Source organism: Aptenodytes patagonicus, chromosome 2 (genome assembly GCF_965638725.1).
Source record: "Aptenodytes patagonicus chromosome 2, bAptPat1.pri.cur, whole genome shotgun sequence".
NCBI lineage: Eukaryota > Metazoa > Chordata > Aves > Sphenisciformes > Spheniscidae > Aptenodytes > Aptenodytes patagonicus.
In genome coordinates this window covers 29,997,975-30,011,620 of record NC_134950.1, presented here as the reverse complement: position 1 = coordinate 30,011,620, position 13,646 = coordinate 29,997,975, and the positions used below count along the sequence as shown (strand labels likewise).

General features: G+C 36.0%; 1 protein-coding gene across 1 annotated transcript in view; it reads right to left on the bottom strand.

Moving 5' to 3' along the window:
* Nucleotides 1-9,775, bottom strand: part of CNGB3 (cyclic nucleotide gated channel subunit beta 3) — a 74,519-nt gene extending 64,744 nt beyond the window's left edge. Inside the window, exons 1-2 of the mRNA XM_076328948.1 lie at nt 9,668-9,775; nt 6,889-6,964 (exon numbers count right to left, since the gene is read on the bottom strand). Of these exons, the coding sequence (XP_076185063.1) occupies nt 6,889-6,964; nt 9,668-9,775 (184 nt within the window). The remainder of the gene's footprint in view (nt 1-6,888; nt 6,965-9,667) is intronic.
* Nucleotides 9,776-13,646: the final 3,871 nt, after the last annotated feature.

Sequence of the window (13,646 nt, the reverse complement as noted above, 5' to 3'; positions counted from 1 at the left end):
TAAGTACTTAGCAAACAGAAGGGCAGTTAAGTCAGTCAGTCATTTTACACTGATTCATCATTTATTCTACTTCCCAGTCCCATTCCTGCTCTTACTGGTGTTCTTCAAAAAACCTAGATTTGCAAAAGGCAATTATCACCTCTCCAGCCTGGCTAGGAAAACTCCTTCTTCTTATTCCCTCCAAAGTTCAACGTGGAGACTGGGGTACTGAGCTGCCAGCCTGCTGTTGAGAGCAAGGGAAGAGATTGCCTGAGCAAGCAGGCTCTTTTCTCCTAGCTGACCCCTGCTTCTGTCCACGCAAACAGCAGCAGGAGGCTTAGGGACAGGAAAGGAAGCACTTTGTGCTGTGGAGACCACCAGCCTTACTGGTTATTCAGCATCAGGATGTGTGTCTCTGGAGCAGTCAGCCAATCTGAAGGGACTTTCTTCCAGAAAGTAATAAAACATAAATCTCTCAGTCACTAGGCTGGCTTTAAAAGTTCTATTTCTCGGATCAGGTATGTCCAAGTACACATTCCATAGCCATAATAACTGGCCTTTAGCATCACAAATGTATTATCCTTATTGCAAAAAATGAAGAGAAGCAAAATGTCAAATAAAAGATTAGTTTTTAGAGATAAAGATATGAACAAATGTCAGCAGCTAGGTAGTAGCAGTTAAACGTATTCCGTAGTACAGAACAGAAAAAGTGCTTTCGCTTTGCCATACTTCAGAAAGGGAAGAAAGTCTTCCCCAGAATTCCTAGCCAGCTCTGGTGCCTTGTACTAGCAAGTCTGACCAGTATCTTATCTATGCTTCCCCTCCCTTTCTGGACTGGTTGGGCATATGTGAATGTAGAACTTTTAATGACTAGCAGTTACTTATGGTCTTCATATAAAAAGCACAGAGTTCCCTGGGCTGCTTCTTTTGGCTGTACAAAAGCACACTTTAGCACAACTTGATCATTATCTGATGTAGTCTCACTTCATTTTGAATCCACAATATATTGTTTTACAGGACCATTTACAAAATATTGACTTGCTTGTATATCTTTCTTTGGTGGAAGCAGTATTTCCATTACAACATCCTAGTATAGTGTGTATTTTATATTAATTAAATATATTGTCAAATACTTTCTTCTACTGTTAACTTCTTAGTGACTTTTACAAAAATGTAGGCATTTTAAAATGAACTGATGCTTAAAAAATACTATATTATCTCACAATGATAGTGTTGTACTAAATATAGTTAATTGACTTGATATGTATGTAATACAGTTGTAAACCTTAACACTCAGTTCTGATGTTTATTACCAGGATTAATGCAGGCAATCTTTATTTAAAGATCATTTAATGTTGTTCTTCCGTATTCCTTCAGTAAAGAAAAAAGTCCTGAAAGTCTGACTGGCCTGAACTGTCTTGATCAGCTTCTCAATACATAGCAGAAACACAGAAGAGAATTAGTCATGGGGGAGAAAAAACCAAAGATAAAGGAATACTTTATCTTTGTTCTGTTGAATATGTATATTTAACGGTTGCCTGAAAACCTTGTGTAGCTTGGTGTTTGTGCTCATATGATAAAACTATTTTAGTTACTATACAAACAACAATGTTGGCAATTTTAACGGTGCATGGAAATACTTGAGGTTAGGCAGCAGTGTTTGAAATGGGAAACACTGCATAGACATATGTAGGGCCTGCTAATAGGGGGCAGAGTGGCTAATGTTTGAGTAATCTGTTTTTTAGCTATCTCAGTGACATATATCCCTTAGAAACATAATTTTAAGCACTTAAAATCAGTGGCTTTTTGTCATTTCCTCTTTTTGCAAACTATTAAATTTTCAAAATAGAAGTCTCAAATAGGCTCTTAAATGTTATTGCCTGCCAAATAACATAGAGAGCAGGTTCTCTTAAATGGCAGGAGTGAAGACTGACTTTGCATTTGAAGCAGTAGAATGGGAATGAGAGAACTGGTCTACAAACTTCCTGGGATACTTCTGACATAGTTAATAATTTGCCTGATTGTCCTTGCCTCCCAGAGGTGTTCTTGAGCAATGTCCCTAAATATTTGAAAGAAGGCTATAGGGTCATGAAGATGTCAAGAAAAATGAACACACAGGAAACCTATGGACGAAGGAGAGAAGAGGATTCAGCTCTGACATTACAAAATACACATCTTTGTGACTTTCCATGCAAAATTTTTTGAACAAATGCTCTGTGCAGGGGAAAACAGTTCAGAAATCAGTGGGGTTGAAGTAAAAAAATCAGTAAGTAGGTCCACATTAACTCAACCCTCAACTTCAGTGGCTAACAAAAGTATTTTCCATGTAAGGAAAGAAAGATTGTATGAAGAAGCTGGGTTTGTTTTCCTAGCATTTAGCCCTGTCACTCATGTGAAAAATGAAGATCTGAAAGGAATTAAAAGACTTCATATCAGCAGGAGTGGAAGCAAGTTGATTAAACATATTCAAGTTCTTGGTAATCTTTAAAAAATACATTTTATGGGAATAATAGCTGCCTGTTGACTGAGTGCCAGTGAAGAGTATAAAGGATAAGAAGACAAGGGATAAGATGATTATTTAAAAGTCTCTTTGCATTGACAGGTTTGGTTCATTGAGCTGTAGCGTATTATATCAAAATGCTGTACTTGATTTGTATTTTTTGAAATACAAACCACTTATTTAACCCTGGATTTTGAGGTCCTAGGGGACAGGTTTTGTAAAGCAGCTTAAGAGTCAGATTCATAACAGGCTAAAGGCACATTTTAGCTGCAAAATTTCACGTTCAATTCAAATCTCCCTTCTCAGGGACTTACAATTTGGTTGTAGTCCATGTAGAGTTAGTTGATGCCTGATTAGCAGAAATTAGCTGGGGTTTCACAGCAACAGGATTTTGGTACCCTCAATAAATAAATAAATCTGCTTTATTTCTATCTACAGGAAGAGGGAGTGACCATCTTTTATACAGCAGCTAGTGATCAAAGCTTTCCTCTGAGAAGAGGAAATCTTGGCTCTGGGCCTTGTTTATTTGCAATAGGGTCAAATACCCATTGTGAGAATTATTTTTTCCTTTTATTAAAGATTCAACAATGTTGTAATATAAGTACATACCGAAATCAAAGTTCTTCATTCCTCCTACAAGATTAGTGTTTCAATTAACCTCTATGTTAGTTCCAGGCTCCGTGTTGTACTCTATGTTCTCGAACTTCACAGGTTTTTGCATTCTTTTCTGCACGATGGGCCAGCAATTAGGAAGGCCACAGAATTTCCTCCCACATCTCTCTAGTCTGAACTTTATGTGGGTAGTTAGGGAACTCTACTGGAATGTGAGAGATATGGGTCTGAACTCCCTTATTATGAAAGAGTGGAGGCAAAACAGTTAGGCTAATATATGAAAGATGGCAGCTATCAGCAGCTTCTGCTGCTTTTCTTTTTTTTAGTCAAATATTAGTGAAAAAATGAATGTTCCTCGAGTACCTAAACAGAAGTGTACTCACTGGGAGAGAGTCTGGAGTGGACTGAAGTTCCTTTTGAGCAGCCCTTCCTTTGAGGTGCTACACATTCAGGAATGCTGATTAAAATTCTTGTTTGTTTGTTTGTTTGTTTGTTTTACTCTGTCTGGGCTTCTCAATTAGGATATAGATTTTCTGACTCCGTCAAAAGCACCAAAATCTCATGCGCTATAGAATGGCACTTGCAGTTAATTTGCGGAAAGGTATATAACCTTTTATATATCCTCTGGGTACTTTCCAAAACATCTAGGCTCTGAAGATACTAAATATCACTGAAAATTAACATGGTAATCTCCCAGATGGGGCATTCTGTCTACTTTATGATCCAGAGGTGCAATTGTAACATATATAGAAATACCTATGATAGTTTTAGTCTAGCTTTCTCACTCAGGTCCTACCAAGAACAAAGTAATGTCAATATGGACTTTAGTAAAAGCTGCATAAATATGTCTGTGAATCTGGAAAAAAACTTTGAGACACTTGTTGATTTAGTAGAAGTAGGAAGAGCAAAAACCAGAATATTGGAAACAGGCCAGTTTCTAGTGAGGGAAAAGTGAGAAGGAGATGAGGACAGACTTCAGAAGAGCAGTACTTAAATGTGGTGCTGAGAGTGTTTAGAGAAAGGGAAAGAAAAAGGATGAGTTGGAAAGAATCATACTGGAAGGATCTGCTAAGAGGACGAAAGAAATTGTGATACAGAGAATGATAATGTAGACATCAGCTAGCAGGTGGAGGCCGAACGTGGCCTTCTAAATAGCATAGCCATCAACAGAGCTATTGAACAACAGTGGGTAAAACAAGTGAAGCATTTGTATAGCCAGTCAGTTATGGGAGGTGATAAATATGCAAAGAAACTATAGCAATTGGATTCAATATCACGGAGAACCTGTAATTAGGTGAATCACACTTTGTTAAGTACATAAAGAAATGCAGGGAATAAATTAAAAAATGAATCCATTATGGAACAAACTAAGCATGGAGAATTAATTATAGAGTGAACTAATTATGCAGAGAATTAATCACAAAGCAAGCTAGTGAGAGAGAGGGCAACTGAGGAGGTGGAGATGAGGCAATGAGTAGCCAACAAAGCAGCCAAAAGTACCAGGTGTTGCTGAGTGATGTAAGTGGCCACCTTTCAACCAAATGGGCTCCAATTGTGCCTCCTGCTGAGTTCTCATCTGTGCTGGGAACATCATGCTGCCTTGTGAAGTGCTAGGAGAAAGGGAGAAGGTGATGGCTGGTTTTGGCCATGTGAGAAGAAGGAGGTGAAGATAAACTCTACTCAGTCTGTTGGTTTGTGTTTCAGGACTATGGAGCTGCAAAATGGGGCTATGATTAGAGGCTTTACAGGTCTATTTTATTCTGGTTATACCAGAGAAACTAATGAGAGATCTTGGAAAGGCTTTTCTCTAACTAGTTTTAACTTTTCCATTTAACTGATCTCCCTTAACTAGTGTTAGTTGAGCCCTGGCTGTGCTTTTAATAATTCTCTCCAAATTTGTACATACACCACAAAATGCTTTCTCTGGTCCCTTGTCCTTTGCTTACCCACAGATATACTTATTTTCTTCTTCTAGCAGCTGTCCACATGATTTTAGGTCTGATACAAAGCTCACCAAGTTTTGCAGGAATCTTTATCTAGACCTTCCTCTCAACTGCTTGAGACCAGCCTCACTTTTCTGCCCAGAGATAACGGAGTTCCTTATTCAGCTGGGATGATGAGGACTTATGTACAGCGTGCTGGAATTCATAAGCTTCTCCTGAGGTGTGGTGCCTGTGTAAGTTCTCTGGCTTGTATAGCTGTTGTCTGTCTAACTCATTAATACCCACATGCAAAAGGAGAAACTGTCTTGTAGCTGTTTGAAAATGAGTCTTGAAGCACCTTCCAGAAAACTATGGATTAAAAAAACCCAAACAAATAAACATGAAGCCTGTGTTATTATCTTTTACTAAAATAATTGTTCAGGTGGTTGCTTCTATGCCACCACTTATTTTATATTTTAGAAGGGGAAAAAAAAGTAGTTTAGTATCCCAAAATATAGATTCATGAATTATGTTAATCTGTAAAATTAGATCAGATTTTGGATGGAAACAAAAAACTTTTCTATAATGATACTTCATTCTGTCGTGGGATAGCATTTGTGATTTAATGTTGCTAAAAAGCCACGAAACATCAGATTTGATTTTTTCCATTGTTGGCTTATTGTGACAGTTAATTCATGTCAGATTTTGTTTTCCCTTGATTTAGTGCTACAGCCATTCTATAACAAGATAATTGCATTAAATGGACTTTGTTTAAAGTTTTGTTATATGAGTAAAGGAATTGTGGTACTTGTTACAATCACACAAAGCACAAGTAAGGATTATGCGAGTTTCCTTGTAGTTTTTTTCTAGTTGCTCCTCTCTCCTTAAATCATCTTTATCACAGAAAGCTGGAGGTTCCTCAGCATTTGCTTTGCTGCTCCAGTGAAATAAACCTGAATTGTTCTCCCCAAAGAAAAGCATGAGGTAACAGGAAAACTGGACTTGGTGTTTTTCTCCAGTACTGGAGGGTGGAAAAGGAAAGGGCTGCACCACTGATGCTGTGAAGGAGGGAAGAGGGGACATGACCCAGCAATAGTTGTTGCTTCACCTATCCTGAGCCTTTATTTTAGTAGCTGCTGCAGCAGTCATTCTGGCTCTGGTATAAGCAAAATAGGCTTGGCTATTGGGAGGTGAGGGAAGAGGGGGGCAGAATAGCCATGGCCAGCTGCCATTGTTTTCAGCAACCAGCTGCTTAGGCAAATAATTAGCTTGTATTACTGCACTGAGCTCTATGTTTCCTGTGTTCTAGTCCTGGATGTCTTCTGAATGGTGATGGCAAATCATTTTTAATGGCATTGCTTTTTTTAAATTATTTGTTTGTTTGCTTTTTTTGAAAAAGTTTTGAATGGCTGTTCAATGAAAGATTTGAATGTCAGATAGTTTAAAGTCTGTCTCATCTTTGCAGTTTTTTTAATACATATGAGAAGTATACCCAAAAGATACATTACAAATATGCAGTTTTCTTTCTTAAGCTACTAAATACCTTTATTTTAAAGTAAGGTTTCTAAGAAGTCAACTTACAGTAAGAGGAAATAGATTTTGTTAGACTAGCTGATTAAAGCAGACAAGTTCAGGAAGGGACAGTGTGCTTGAAAGCTTGTCACCTTTTATTGTTGGGTAGTGCTCGTAGTTCTGTAACAAATCATTGGTTTGGGGTCAATGGGAATTCGGAGTTCTTAATTTCTTCCACAAATAAAAAACAAGATCAGCACCTGGCAGAGCATTTGGAAGAACAATTTTATTTACAGCCCTATATAGTGTACATATATTTTGTCCAGATAATCTTTGAATACTCATAAATAGCTTATTACTGACCTTGCTGCTTTGGTATGGGTTCTACTTTCTCATTGGCCTCTGCTTTCTGTGCTTCATCTGTTTTTTTATTTTCACCCTTAAAAAAATAAACAGGATTAGAAACTGTAGATGCTCGTTGTTGACAATTATAAGGGTGGTTTGATGTCTGCAGCATTCTCCTAGGAATTTGATTAACCAAGTTGACACACACTGAGCTTTGTTCCTGGGTGTTCTGTGTGCGTTCTTGGACAAGACTTTCCAGAGAGGCTCACAAAAGGACTTGGATGCTGAAATAAAAAACTGAGGTCTTCACATCCACTGTGCAAACCCAGTTACTTAGCCTGGAGTTCTGCTGCTGTATGTTCTCAAAACATCCTTCATGTTGTCAAGGCTGACTTGTTCAGTGCTGCCACTCACAAGTCAGTCTGCATCTCTGAATTAGTCATTCTTCTGCCTAAACCTTCTGCTGGGCTAATAGACCTGATATGTTTTGAGCTACCTTACCAAAATGACAGATCTCAATCTTTACAAAATACAGAGACAGTATCAACTTTTACTGCAAAAAATTAGCTTCATTCCATGCTTACTGGCTTAGATCCATAGACCAAGTCCTCACGTACCTGTACCTTGGTTTGTCTTGGCTTTGACAGAGTGGTCCTCGGAGGAGGGAGTGAGAAGTGCATGGGGATTCTTAGGTGTTCACAGTGCTATGTAACAGCGTAGTGCTCATCAAGCCCATGAGCATTTGTTATCCCAGATAGAATGAATTTACCTGGTGTTTATCATGCTGATTAATAGAGGAAGATATTAGATAGTATAAGCATATGGAAAATTATTTGACTTTAGGAGATTTCAGGTCTTCATGCACTTTTTTTTCCCTCTCCCTCTCCAAACTCAATGACCTTCTCTTTGTTTGAGTTTCTGAGATTAATTTGGTGTTTGCCCTTTTTTATGTAAGTATTTGTTTTTTGCTGTCTGCTTTTATTCAGAGAATCTGGCACTGAAGTTCTAATATACATATATATAAAAATAATTAAATTAGATATAATTATATATATAAAAAAATGAAAATTAAAAGCCCAATCAATCTCTGTGCATGATGCAGGTACTTGCATGATGTTTTGTTGTAAAGGTTGTTTTCTTCATTTCAGGCTTCCTCCTAATAGTGTAAGAACATTAATGTGAGAATAGTGTTCTACAGTTACCAGATACTATGTACGTTTCTTCTTTTCTCTTTAGATGGTATCTCCTTGCAGGCAGAAAATGTCTTAATCCTTGACCTATTCGTCTGCCTCCATCTTAACAGTATCTATAATAGTGGATGCTGACGGTGATATGATCTGAGTGTTGCGCTGATGTATGGAATTATTCTGGTGAAAAGAGTAATCCATGTCTCCAGGGAAATCTAAATATATATTTTTTCCTAGAGTAGTTTGCCAAGTGAGGTATCAGGCTGCAGAGAAGTCAGCTGATGAGATTCAGGATTTTTCTTTTTTCAGGACAGTGTTTTATTGACCCAAGAAAACTGATGTGCAGAACTTTAAAAGAAGCATGAACAATACTTTTCCTGCAGATCTGCAGTATATGAAGTTTGTTGAATATAGACATTTTGTGTGGATGGCAGTATGAATACGCCTGTTCATCAAACAATTGTTTTTTGCATATTTATAATAATGACAAATCGAATTTGAGTTGTAGTTGGGCTGGATTAAACCGCACGTCTTCTTGAGGTTGTACAAACCTATGAGCTTCAGGAAAATATCAGTTCTAGGAAATGATTCAGTCTTATGAACGTTTATGTTTCTATCAGTTTTACTTAAAACTGTGAAATTTATGGAACTCTTGTACATGTAAATCAAGGCTCCCAGAAATTAAGTCAGTGTTTTTGTATATGCTCAACCGTTGTAAACGTGTTAAAAGACACTGCTTAGTTAAAATTAACTTTATAATGGTGGAGTTTCAATTGTTTCATTAAGCATGAATCCAGATTAATAGCTCAGGCTGATACTAAAGAACTCATTTCACTTTCCTAATTATTTGGTGAAACCCTAAATTTTTGCCATTTTTCCTTGTAAAGTTTTGATTATGTCATACTGGAAAAAAACAAAATGCTCTCTAGGACATTATTGAGAAAAGATAAAAATTCAAAGGTAACAAGTGAAGGAGTATCTATCCTTCTGTCTCATTTTAAAATATTCCATTAATTAAAATGAAAAGAATGAGTTAACTTTTACAGTAGAGAACTACTAAATAAAAAATATAGACTGTAGACTAATATGACTTACTGTATTTTTCAAACAGGAGTTATATTAGTAAAACTAAGCCAAATAAAATACTTCTTAAAAAAAGCTACTAAATTACTTTGCCTTTCCAACAGTTATTGGGAAGCAGGCTGATATATACCTGCATGCCAGTCCAATATCCAGAAAGGATATGCTGACATTTTCTGCCAGCAGAGAACAAGATAAAGAGGAATATATCAGCACATCAAAAGCAGCAATACCAGTATTTCTAATTCTCTGTTTGCAATGTTGATCAAGACCTCTCATAAGCTTGCACTATTTCAGGTTATCCCTATTTGGAAAGCAACTTACAAAAAGAGGAAGTCTATATTTTCTTCATAAAGAAAAGGCGGGAAGGAGGAGAGGAATAAAGGCATTTGTTTGATTTTGCTAGATAAAGATTGATGCCGTCCGCAGTAAGTATGTTTGAAAATCTAACCTTTGGCATTTACTTACATAAATACTTTCTAAACAAAAGGTAATACTACTGAGTCTATACTAAAAAATAAAAACTATACCTGGCCTGTAGATAGCTTGGGTGGTGGAGTGACACCTTCATTCTTGCAATCTGCATCCTCAGGTGATAATTTTGCTCTAGAAAATACTGCTTTTAGTTTTTTAAACATCTTGCCCATTCAACTCTCCTGAAGCCTCTGTAACTCTTTTACCATGAACAGGGATATAGCACGTGTTTCCTTGCCATCAGTGATCAAGCTAATTAGATACTTAATCAGGTTTAGGTCTGATTAATGCCTTAAAGAAATTCCTTGCACAGTCTGTTTCAGTGTTGGTTTTTTCTCACCATTAGTACTTTTGTTTTATGTTGTAGACTAAGTTATTTCTAGTCTTAATGGTTACACTATATACAGACTCAACTTTTCATGCACAAATTCAGAGAGTGAACACTTTCTGGTTAGAATAAATCAGTATCTAATCTTTTATGTATTGGATATTAAGCATTTATTTTATACTTAGAAATGAAGTTTTAAGTCCTAAAGGCACCTGTAGTTTAACCAGGAAATGAAAAAGATTAATTGACCAATAATCACCAGCTACCCAGGAGATTACATGAGATCTCAAGAGGTTTAATTTCTTTGCAGTCCTGAACTTTTTAAAGTTTTTTTTATTTTTTTAAATGAATGACACTAAAAAGTCTTCTGTCAGGGTTTGTTTTAGCAAGTTTATACCTGGTTTTATTCCACCCTTCTTATTTTAAAACATGGAAATGATTTCATCTTTCATTTTCCAATGTATTTACAGATAATACTATTTTATGCAGTCTTACCTACAATTTTGATGAGATTAAGTTTTAGATGAATGTCCTACAAATTAATAAAATATAAATTTTTATAGAGTTTATAACTAGGACATAATTTTGAGATTCTATAGGCTTTGGGTCATCCAAATCAAGCATGGTTTAGTTTATAGGTAAAACTAAATTTCAAATTCCTCTAGTGTCATATTGATTCAACCCCTATTAACAAGGATCTTTACAACTTAATTGTCTCTTTTTGTCCTAATTCCACTTTATTTGTTACAAGTCTGTGCCTTTACTTTAAGCTCTGAATTTGAGCTAACAGCTTATAATTGATTTATGCTGGTCATCAAGGCATCAAGAAATGCAGAAACCTACTCCTTTGAGTTATTTCCATAATTAAATATTTAGCAATTATATTGAAGTATTGAAAACATCCCAACGTCCTCCTCCTTGGGGCTTCTATTTTCTGGCAAGAATGATTTCTAATCTTTATTCTACCATAGTAGTAACGGTAAGAATGAACCAGTAATTTTCATTAGTTTGCAAGCCTTTTTCCTATGTCGACACTTATGAGGCAGACCTTATAATAGTTGGCCGGACTTCAGTCTTATAACTGGGGCCCTCCCCAACTTGCATGATTTCATAGTTGTTAGATGCAGCAAGAGCTTGGAACCTCCCTTTTTATTAAGGTCTGGTTTACTTTAAAAGCAATGCAATTCTTGCTAATGCTTCAGTCTGTGTTTAAGCTTAGTGTTTGAATAACTAAATCATAAATTAATATCTAAAGTATTTTCACTTATTTATGCAGGTCTGGACAATAAGTAGCTTCTTTTCTTTTAGATGTGAAATTCTGCCTCCATGCTCTTTTTACATTGGCTCATAACAGAAGAATCTCAGAAGAAATCCTAGAAAACAAGTTAATTTTTCTTTTACTATGTCAAATTTTAGTGGATTAAATTAGCTAATGCAGGAAACTTTAATCAATTGCCCCATACAAACTATATCTGTAGACTGAGCCTTTTTGAGAGCAACCAAATTCTTCATTATTAAAATTTTTTAGAATAGGTAATTTTGTTCCTTGTTTATTAAAAATGTTAAAGTTGTGCATAAAGCATAATACGAGAATATATAGCATTTATTAAAGGAAAATACGTATCTGCAAAATTTCTGCAAAATTATGCACATTCGTCTTTTAAAAAATGCCAAGCAACAACATGTTTTAATTCTTTTTTTTTTATTATAGTGTTTATGCTGGTTTTAATTTATAATTAAAAGGCATGCAAAAGGAATGTAGCAGACATTAAAAGGAAAGTGCCTTTGGGAACCTGTTAATAACTATTGACATCCGCAGTTAATGAATGTTTTATTGGTTTAGTCTGTGACTAATTAAATAAATGTTTGAAACCCCTTTATATGATGTGATTTTGTAAATAATAAGCAGACCACAACAAACCTAATATTTTGATACCAATGGAGGTACAAGTTCACCTCCTGACCCTGGTAAGATGATTAATCTGCTTCAATATTTCATTTGTCTTCTATGTACTATGGCTATTTAGTTATTTTTATCAGGCTCTGAACATGCTAAAAGCACTTCAGTTAATTGAATATCATGATGCACTGTTAAGTAAGAAGATTAGAAGTGCAGCAGCAAAGCAGATAGCCTGTATCCAGTTAGCTTCTTAGCTATGTTGGCTTTGACCAGTGCTTACTATATGCTGTATTTATGGTAAACCCTACAGGGTGCAGGGGTTTCAAGCCTGTCTCATACGTTCTCTAGATACAGGTGGAGTACATCCTATATTTATTAATGATGTACCTCCTTTCCCCTTTTTTTCCTTCAAGGAAATGTTGCTCCTCCATTTAAAAACTTGGCATAGAGTGAATTCCAAGGACTGCTTTGCATTCCTCAACAGGCAGTGTCAGTTGCTCCATTTGTTTGAATGTACAGCTCAATAGATATCATCTGAAGTTTTTATTTTTGTATTAAATCAGGTGTAGCATGTTAAAAAAATCAAAGCCTGAGTTTCACTTCTATTCAGATCTTCCCACAATGCAAAATGTAATGTGCAGGTGTTTTTCATAGATATCTTTCTTCAGTTTCTCTCCGTGATTCAAGGATTTTGACAGCTAAGAGTAGTACATCTTTCTTTAGAGCTCTGTAATGGTAGTCAGACAGAAGCTGAATCTAGCACTTATCATAATTTTTCCTCTGCACAGTGTAAGATTTGACAATTTTGCCTATTTTTGTGGATTAACAAAAATCATAACACTAATTTATCTGTCTTCCTTAATTTTGAGGACTTTGTTAAAAGACTTTTTTTTTTTCTTCCCCTCAGAAAAAAACCAGTTCTGGAGCTCAGATTTTTCATATCTACTCATTGTGTTCTTTTTTAAACTCAGGTGATACTATCATCTAACTAACTATGCCTTAATAAAAAAACCTAATTCATGCTTTTAATAGAAATATGTCTCCTTAAGCGTATTCTCACAGTCATGGCCAGATGTATGCATTGTAACTGTAGCATTCAGTGACGTATCTTTAGAAAAAACAAAGGTTACTTAAAAGATGATTCTTCGCTGTTTCAATATAGCTAATTTTGCACTGATTCATAAGGCTTTTCTTATGTTGCAGTTTATACACTGGCACAAATGTACCAGAATCAACCTCTGCATCCTAAGTTTGAGGCAGTAATAGGTCTGGAGGAATCTGGAAATACACAATAATCTTGATTGTTTTGGCCTTCAAGGAATGCAGACTCTAATTTTTCCTTTCAAATTCAGTTTTATATGTCAAATCCAACTAACAGGTTTTGTTCAGTTTATGCTTTGTGGCAATAGGCTGGAAAAGACAGGGTGCTGATATTTCCTGTTCCTTTTCACATTGCTTTATATAAAATTACTTAGTTAAGGTAGGAGCCATATCCTAAAGGCTCATTTTCTGGAGCCGTCACCAGATCCTGGCTAGCTCTGAGAGTGATACTATCATCATGCCATAATGTGATGGGTGGGTTGGAGGAGGTGACAAAATTGACTGTCAGCCTGCCAAAATTATGATGGCTGATACCACCTTTTGCTAGTGACCTCTTTTGATGAAAGTATCGTGGATCAAAGGAATGGGGCATAAGATAGAAGAAAAATGTAAGCCCACTTATGTTTAATTATGCCATTGATCTGCAGGCATAATAAAAGCTGAGGAAAGTTCTTGTCTACTAGTAGAAAGTACACTTCCCTTAGCA